This window comes from Microtus pennsylvanicus, chromosome 3 (assembly GCF_037038515.1).
Source record: "Microtus pennsylvanicus isolate mMicPen1 chromosome 3, mMicPen1.hap1, whole genome shotgun sequence".
NCBI classification, from domain to species: domain Eukaryota; kingdom Metazoa; phylum Chordata; class Mammalia; order Rodentia; family Cricetidae; genus Microtus; species Microtus pennsylvanicus.
Window position 1 is genome coordinate 82,022,195 of NC_134581.1, and position 9,476 is coordinate 82,031,670.

The window sequence follows — 9,476 nt, forward strand, 5'->3', positions numbered from 1 at the left end:
TGCAAGCTTTAAGTTCATTGCTGTGAACTCACTAAAATGTTTAAACTTCTCAGAGTTATGTAGTAAACAATTATTATAGGCCAGCTGGTTTGTGACCGAAAAAGCAAGGGATAAAACCAGACTCTCTGAACATGGCAGACAATGAGAACTGATGAGAAGCCAGGGACAATGGCACGGGGTTTTGATCTTACTTCATGTTCTGGCTTTGTGGGAGCCTGACAAGTTTGGATGTTCACCTTCCTAGACCTGGATGGAGGGGGGAGGACCTTGGATTTTCCATGGGGCAGGGAACCCTGACTGCTCTTCAGACTGGAGAGGGAGGAGGAAAAAAGTAGGGGTAGGGGGAGAGAGGAGGGGGAGGGAAATGGGAGGCTGGGAGGAGGCGGAATTTTTTTTCTTTTCAATAAAAAAATAAAATAAATAATTATTAAATTAAAAAAGTAAATTTACATATATTTCTGTAGGTTTGGTTATCATAAAGAGATTCAAATCTCTTATAGCTGAAAGGTATATGCAGACAAACTTCTTCTATATATTAAAAACAATAAGAAGCACTGTAACAGACTTACTTTTCTTTCTTTTTCAGATTTGAACAGAGGATATGGCATCAGGAAATCATTGTACAGTGGATGAGTTTATCCTAACTGGGCTCTCAAAGAATTCAGGTCTCCAGCTGCCTCTCTTCCTCCTCTTCCTAGGAATCTATGTGGTCACTGTGGTGGGGAATCTGGGCATGATCACCCTGATTGGGCTCAGTTCCTACTTGCACACACCAATGTACTATTTCCTCAGCAGTCTGTCCTTCATTGATCTCTGTCATTCCACAGTTATTACCCCCAAAATGTTGGTGAACTTTGTGAAAGCGAAAAACATCATCTCCTATCTCGGATGCATGACTCAGCTCTACTTCTTCCTCATTTTTGCCATTGCAGAGTGTCACATGTTGGCTGCAATGGCATATGACCGCTATGTTGCCATCTGTAACCCCTTGCTTTACAATGTAACCATGTCCCATCAGACTTACAGTTCCCTGATTTCAGGGGTGTATATTATTGGTGTGGTTTGTGCATCAGCTCACACAGGCTTCATGATCAGAGTTGAGTTCTGTAACTTAGATGTGATCAACCATTATTTCTGTGATCTTCTTCCCCTCCTGAAGCTTGCTCACTCTAGCACTTATGTTAATGAGTTGTTGATACTATGTTTTGGTACTTTTAACATTGTTGTCCCAACGTTAACTATTCTTACTTCTTACATCTTCATCATTGCCAGCATCCTCTCCATTAGTTCTACTGAGGGCAGGTGTAAAGCCTTCAGCACCTGCAGCTCCCACATCTCTGCTGTTACTGTCTTCTTTGGTTCGGCTGCATTCATGTACTTACAGCCATCATCCGTCAACTCCATGGAACAAGGGAAAGTGTCATCTGTGTTTTATACCATTGTTGTGCCCATGCTGAACCCCTTAATCTACAGCCTAAGGAATAAGGATGTCAGTGTTGCCCTGAAGAAAATACTAGACAGAAATCGTTCATGTAAACTAAACTAAGATTTATCTATTAGTATAGAAACATCAGCTGAGAGATGGTTTGACCACATATTTCTCATTTTAATCCAGTTATTAATATTTAAACACTAATAAATTTTTATTATATTGCGTTTTGATAATTGCCCATTATTATTTTTTCTTTATGTTTTTCTTTTTTCTTTCTTTCTTTTTTTGTTTGTTTTTCAACACAGGGTTTCTCTGTAGCTCTGGGGCCTGTTCTGGAGCTAACTCTTATAAAGCAGGCTGGCTTTCAACTCACAGATCTGGCTGCCTCTGCCTTCTGATTGCTGTAATTAAAGACATGCAGCATCTCTGCCTGGCCAAACAAATTACTATTTGATATATAAAAGTTATTATATATACATCATAGAGACTCTAGTAAACAAAATACTGAGGATGGCATCAACTATTTACCTGATGTGAACCCCATCAACTTTACATCTCTCTGTACAGTTGGTTGTGAAATTTTTCTTTCTCATTTTCAATAAAAGGGTATGATTTTAAATGTTTTTTTCATTTAAGTATAAATATGTGTAAGGATATAGTACTTAGAACTTTAATGCTTGTAATTTATAGTCTGGAAATCTCTACTCTGTAAAAGTCCACTTGCTGGCCTATTCTTCAATGGATATTATGTGTTTTTTTAATGTATATTATTTCAGACACATGATTTCAATTTTCAAAATTTTTATATATACTTCTATGTGTTGAGCTTGTTCCAGTATCCTTGTGGTTTCTCCATTGATCATTTGAGTTTGTACTTCTGAGATTTAGCCAAACTCATTGTGACTAATACAACTAAGCAGAAATTACTGTTTTTAAAGCTTTTGCTGTCCCAGTGCTAGAATGGTTTGTCAAATTTAATATACCCTTAATGATTTCCTTATTCTTTCATGAAATATTTAGAGATGCTTCTGATATTTGTACTTTGCCCATTTATTAATGGTTTGATATCACTACAAAGAGCTACCACTATATTTAAACTAGATTTAGTTCAGTAAAATTTTGTTAATAATTTTTTTAAAGTTCATTTGTATGCATGTTTTAAGGATACATTAAATAGTAAAGACATTTTGATTTTTTTACATAAAATTTAAAAGGTTTAGTCTTGGGCAGAATTTCTCTGGCAAACAGGTCCAATTGAGATAATGTATGATTTCTGAATTGATTAAAACCTTTTCATAAAGAAGTCTTTAAAGTAATACTTAGTTTTTCTTGGTTATCAAGTTTGTAAACTTAAAAACAACTAAGTTTTACACTTCATGATCAACAACGTAAATTTGTGGAATAGTGTTAATTACAACAACACAAACCTTTATACTCCTGAAAATTATACCAAAAGTAGAACATAATTCCACTGTGATAATATCAAGAAAACTTGTGGTGCATATTCAGTGACATATATGTAAAATAAACTGGAATAAGCGTGGCAAGAAGCAGAAAAACACTAAATTATTAAAAAGCACAGATCAAGGACATATATTTTACACTTGATCTTATCTATTTATCACCTATCTATTTATTATTTATTTATATACTTACTTATTTTTGGTGGGACTAGCTAAATACATAGATTATTCTCCAGTTAGTCTACTATTTTTATTCACAGGCTTTTAGGTCCTCCATATTAAGGTTTCCCAGGACCTTAGATGAAGGAGAGAGAGAGATAAACAAAATGCTCACAACTCTAGAGACTGCCATTGGAGACTCTGAAACTATGCTATGTGTCAAATTTAGCACAGCATATAGTTGAATCTCACTGTAACAGCATATGTCTAAGCATTCATGATCTCTGTGGATCTAAGATTAAGGCAATTATCATTTCAATCTATTATGCATTGGTGGAAATAACATACTCAACTACAATAATATATATGTATATAAATTAATGATATTAGTAAAAATAAATAAAAATAAGATGTAAATCAAGAGCCTACACGTCTTAAAAATGGGATATGCAGAATGCTTGGAAATAGGCACTATATATTTGTGTAAATACCACTAACTTTTAATTGTTTCTACTATTACCCACATAATATTTTAAGATTTTTTTGAAATTTATAGAATTTCTAATATCTCACATAAGTTACTGACTTACTAAATATGCACATTAGTGCAATTGTTTCCTGAATTATGAGACTATGCAAATTAGCACCAACATTTTATTAAGTATTTTAGAACATTAATCTGGTGCACAATATTGAATGGCATAAAGTATTAACTATCTTTTATAGGATAATTTTTAATATGAGAACATATTATTTTGTTGCTTTTAAAAGAAAATTAAGGAACAAATTAGGAAAACAAAATAAATTTATCATCATAGAAGATAATTAAGCCAGTTTTACAAAGATTTTTTTTAATTAATTTATTTATTTAAGGATTTCTGCCTCCTCCCCGCCACCGCCACCGGACAGAAATCTCAAGGTCCAAATCAGGAGCAGAAGGAGAGGGAGCACGAGGAAGGAACTCAGGACTGTGAGGGGTGCACTCACACACTGAGACAATGGGGATGTTCTATTGGGAACTCACCAAGGCCAGCTGGCATGGGATAAAACCGGACTAGCTGAACATAGCTGACAATGAGGACTACTGAGAACTCAAGAACAATGGCAGTGGGTTTTTTATCCTACTGCAAGTATTGGCTTTGGGGGAGCCTAGGCAGTTTGGATGCTCACCTTACTAGACCTGGATAGAGGTGGGCGGTGCTTGGGCTTCCCACAGGTCAGGGAACCCTGATTGCTCTACAAAGATTTTAATAGTTGAGAATTTGGATTGCTCTGGTTTTTAACTATTCAAGTCATAAAATATCTCATCTTCTTATATAGTACTAATGGTGCCCATAATCCCCTTTATTTAGATAATTCTCTTATTTTTCTGGGATTTTGTAAATTAGGAGAGAGCGAAGGTCATTTTTATTCTTGGGATACTGTTAACAATAGTTTTGCAATCTACTAAGTACTGAATAGATTTTTTTCTTTTATTTTTATAAAATAAGACCACAAACTATTATATATACCAATTCCAGTTCCCACTTTCTCCCCTCCTCCCATTCCTTCTACCTTCCTACCACCCCACCCCCATCCACTCTTCAGAAAGGATAAGGAACATGATTTTGAGGAAGATCTAAGGCCTACTACTGTGTCTAGGCTGAGCAAGTTATCCATCCAAAGAGAATGGGTTCCAAAAAGCCAGTACAAGCAGTAGGAATAGGCCTTGGTGCCACTGCCAGTGGCCCCACAGTCTGCCCTGGCCATACAACTGTCCCCCACATTCAGAGTGTCTAGCTTGGTCCTATGCTTTTTCCTCCCCTGTCCGGCTGGAGTTGGTGAACTCAGGTAAATTCTTTCGGTGGATGTACCCATCATGGTCTTGACCTCTTTGCTCAAATTCTCATGCCTCCCACTCTACAGCTGGACCCGTGGAGCTCAACCCAGAGCTCTACTGTGTGTCCCTGCCCCTGTTTCCATCAATCTAACCAATCTGTCAAGACCAGTTCAGGTACCCTCTTTATTATTGCTTAGGGCTTTGGCTGGAGTCATCCATGTGGATTCCTAGGAATTTCTTAGATTTGTATTTTTAAATCATTAAACATATAATAAACAAGATATAACTCATCAACAAAGGCACTGGATTCCTCAGTGTGTGACCTGTCTATTGTATTAGCTAGAGATTCCTAAGAACTATATAAAATCTCACACCCATCCACATCTACTGGACCAGAGTAAGTATTTTAACAAAGATATTTAGTGATCCACCTACTCAAAAATCTTTAATAGGATGTGAGAGATTAGAAATGACAAGGACCAATTCGAAAAATAACTAGGCAGATAGGGAGTTTGTATATATAATTACTTATTTTTCTCAGGAGCATGTTTCTTGAATAATGAGAGTCCATAGGGAATGCTTATTTGCTGACAGACAGTACCTGAAGAGGATAAACTCATCTCAGTGCTTCACAGCTGTTCTAGTTACGGTACATGTGAAATATAATCTGCAGAGGCATAAACTTAGTGATCCTGAAAGATGCTCACAAGAGATACAGACCTGGCTCACAGGTACTGTTGCCATTGAAGACTTGGTCTGGGTTTCCCAATACTAACTGTAGAATGCTGGAAACATGCTTCTTCCAATTCTAAGATCAGTGCCATTTGCGATTGGTAAATAAACTTGAAATTGGGAATTGGAGCAGAAGTAAGGTGAGTGTGTTGGTCTCCTATTACCACACAGGTCATTTAGGATTCTGATGTCTGGAGTAATACCTGTCTTAAGTCAGGCAGAATTTTATTCTTCACTTACTGTTGAAAGAAACTTTATAAACCTGCATTGTGGCAAACTTGTATTTCTAGAGAAATAGGCAAATAAGTCCAACTTGTCATTTGGTTAGTAGGGTAGCTGACAGGCCAAGAAGCAAGTGTGCAGTTCAGAACACTTACAACACTCTGAGTAGGTTATAGGAAGGATGAATTTAATACACAATAATGGAGAATCATCCCATGTCAACCATAGCTTTAGAATGGATATAAAAGGAAATATGTATTTACCAGATAACAAATAAAAGGTACTTGGTGACATTCTTGCAAGTAGAATGAACAGCAAACTAAAATATATAAAATCAAATGACTGTGACATAGTATAGGAGTTTTAAGTAGGCATCTGCTTCCACCACAGACGGAAAAGGTAGGTGGTATGCATGAAGAATTTACCAGGACCAATATGACTGAACACCTGTGGCTTCACAAAATGAATGCATGGAGTCTTTTCTCTATATCTTTGAAAACAAGTTATCATCAGATTTAGGATTATGCAAGTCCATGAGCAGGGATAAGTAATTTGTTCCCTTTTAAAATATCAAATTGACATAACTTTTCCTTATGATTTGTAAAGAGTGTATCTTCTGGGTTTTCAAACATCATAAACTATAATACAACACATAAGCTGTATACTAATTATATCGCCTAAAAGATTTTCCAAGCACCCTACAACTTCTGGGCTTAATCATGCCAATATACTTTTCTTAGCAAGAACAGCCACACCTAAAACTGTGAAATGTATCATAATAGCTTTATATCAGTGCTTGCTAAGTCCATGGACTACAGAAGAAGTTCAAGCATGTGCAAAACCTTGGGATGAGGAGCAGAGCTATGGCAAATGGTGAGCACTAAGAGGCCCATTGGTTCAACCATCAGTCATCAGTTTGACCTCTTGGCTGTATTCCAATACAATAGTAGGTGAGCTGAGAAGCCATATCAAAGAACTTTTAAGGTATCACTGTGCAATAAGGTATTAGGCCAACCTATAGTAATATACTATTATTTGTTATAAGATTTGTATTTTCACAAAGAAGTCTACATTTCCCTTTGTTTTCTAGGGGTCTATGAATTTCATTGTTACATTGAATTGAAGGGGTTTTTGTATGAATTGTCCCTTCAAGATTTTTGTTGGAATCTTGAATTTATATTGAATTTGCATTGACTTTGTAGACTCCTTTTGGTAGTATTACCATTTTTGCTATGTGAAACCTACTTACCTTGTGCATGGAAGATCTTTCTATCTTCATTTTCTGTCTCAAATACTTGAAGCTTTTAGCATGAAAATCTCTTACACATTTGCTTAGAGTTAGCCCAAGATATTTTATATTAATTGAGGCTATTGTATAAGATGTTGTATTGTATGTTTTTCTCTGGGTTCTTTTTCAGTCAGTTTGTTAAAGGAGGGCTACTGATTTATGTAAGTGGATTTTGTATCTAGATACTTGATTCAAAGTGTTTGTCAGTTGTAGGAGTTTCTCAGAGGAAATTTGGGCTCACTTATATGTATTATAAGTAAATATAAATTATTAACTTCTAATTTATTATGAAATTTTACTGTTTGAAATCGTTAATATATGTGTTCACTTTATAACAGAACAAGGAAAGAAATCTGTAACTATTCATTTTCTGTTTTGGCTTTTCATACTTTCTAATTCACAGAAGTTGAAAGGAAAAAAGAAAAAAAATGGGACACTAATAGCATTATTACCAGAATTTTGTCAGTAATTGTTATTTGCTTAATAATTGGTTAAATATAGTTAACAAAACATTTGTTTGATAAGTCTCTTCCATTTATGTGTTAAATGAAATTATTCTCTTTAAAATATTTTAAAGTCATGATTCAAACAAGCTACTTCATTTTTCCAAATATGTGTTTTAGTAAATGATGTGGCTTAGAAAACACTAGGTTCAAAGATTTGACATGCTGATTATAGAATATAGACAATATAAAACTTTTCAACACTACAAACACAAATTAAATGTTTTCTATAAAACATTATTAATTTTGAATCTAAAGGTCAGTAGATAAGTTAGATAACTTCCACCAAGTGAAGATTGTACAGAGGAAGTGATCATAGAGAATTTAAGGGGTCTCTTCCAAAAAAAGAGCAACCATGTCTCTCAAAAGACCATATTATTTTTTCCTTTCAGAATCTGGACAGAGGGAATGGAAAACGGTAATCACTCCACAGTGACCAAGTTTTTTCTCTCTGGGTTAACTGACCAGCCAGAGCTGCAGCTGCCTCTGTTCCTCCTTTTCCTTGGAATCTACCTGCTCACAGTGCTGGGGAACCTGGGAATGATCATCCTGATCATGTTCAGCTCCCACTTGCACACCCCCATGTACTTCTTCCTTAGCAGTCTGTCCTTCATTGATCTCTGCCAATCTACTGTTATTACTCCCAAAATGCTGGTGAACTTTGTGGTGGAGAAGAATGACATCTCCTACACTGAGTGCATGATTCAGCTTTACTTCTTTCTTCTTTTTGCTATTTCAGAATGTTACATGCTGGCTGCGATGGCATATGATCGCTATGTTGCCATCTGTAGCCCCTTGCTTTACAATGTTATCATGTCTCAACAGGCTTGCCTTTCTCTTGTTTTTGGAGTTTATATTATAGGTGTGGTTTGCGCATCAGCTCATGTAGGATGTATGTTTAGGATTCATTTCTGCAGATTTGATCTGATCAATCATTATTTCTGTGACCTTATTTCTATCCTTAAACTCTCATGCTCTAGTATCTATGTTAATGAATTGATGATTCTAATTTTTAGTGGCATTAATATCATTGCCCCAACCCTCACCATCCTTAGTTCTTATGTTTTCATCATTATCAGCATACTCCGCATTAAATCCACTGAGGGCAGGTTCAAAGCCTTCAGCACCTGCAGCTCCCACATTGCAGCGGTTGCTATCTTTTTTGGTTCTGCTGCTTTTATGTATCTGAATCCATCATCTTCCAGCTCCATGGATGAAGGCAAAGTGTCTTCTGTATTTTACACTATCATTGTTCCCATGCTCAACCCCTTGATCTACAGTCTGAGGAATAAGGATGTCAATATTGCACTGAAGAAAATGATAGAAAAAAGATCATGCTTGTGAAAAACAATGTGCAAAATATCTCATTAGCTCTTAATCTGTGGCTACAGCATGGTATGAATTGGATATGGTTTATTTTAGTCAGTCTATGTAATTTTTTCATCTCATAAGAGTCTATGACGTTGTTTTTTTATGGTCTTAATACTATTTTCCCAATATTACCCCCTCAGATATTTTTCTTTGGTGTCAATGTTATATTCTTAGTATCTGGAATGTGTTTGCTACTATCAGCCCTTAATAATTTTCTTGATATGATATGCATATGATAGTCAATATATAAACAACATAGTTGTTGCTTGTTAACCATTTCCTGTTTCATTCAACATTTTCTGATATGATTAAAATATATCACATATAAATTACACAAACTCTTCTAGTGTCTGTAAGACAACTGAAAGCCTTCTTATGTTGCTAGAGAAAGTTTAAAAAATATTAAAAATGAGTTTTTTCTGAAATATATTGTAACATAAGTATGATAATACCTTTTAAATTTATTTTATTATTTTATTTTTGGGTG

At 35.4% G+C, this 9,476-nt stretch overlaps 2 protein-coding genes across 2 annotated transcripts; both read left to right on the forward strand.

Moving 5' to 3' along the window:
- The first annotated feature begins 601 nt into the window (after positions 1–601).
- Positions 602–1,546, forward strand: LOC142847133 (olfactory receptor 8G1-like). The gene has a single exon (XM_075967862.1). It carries the CDS (start codon positions 602–604, stop codon positions 1,544–1,546), a length of 945 nt encoding a protein of 314 aa, XP_075823977.1.
- Positions 1,547–8,026: 6,480 nt separating this feature from the next.
- LOC142847134 (olfactory receptor 8G17-like) lies at positions 8,027–8,962 on the forward strand. Its single transcript, XM_075967863.1, has one exon. The coding sequence runs from the start codon at positions 8,027–8,029 to the stop codon at positions 8,960–8,962; it is 936 nt and encodes a 311-aa protein (XP_075823978.1).
- Positions 8,963–9,476: the final 514 nt, after the last annotated feature.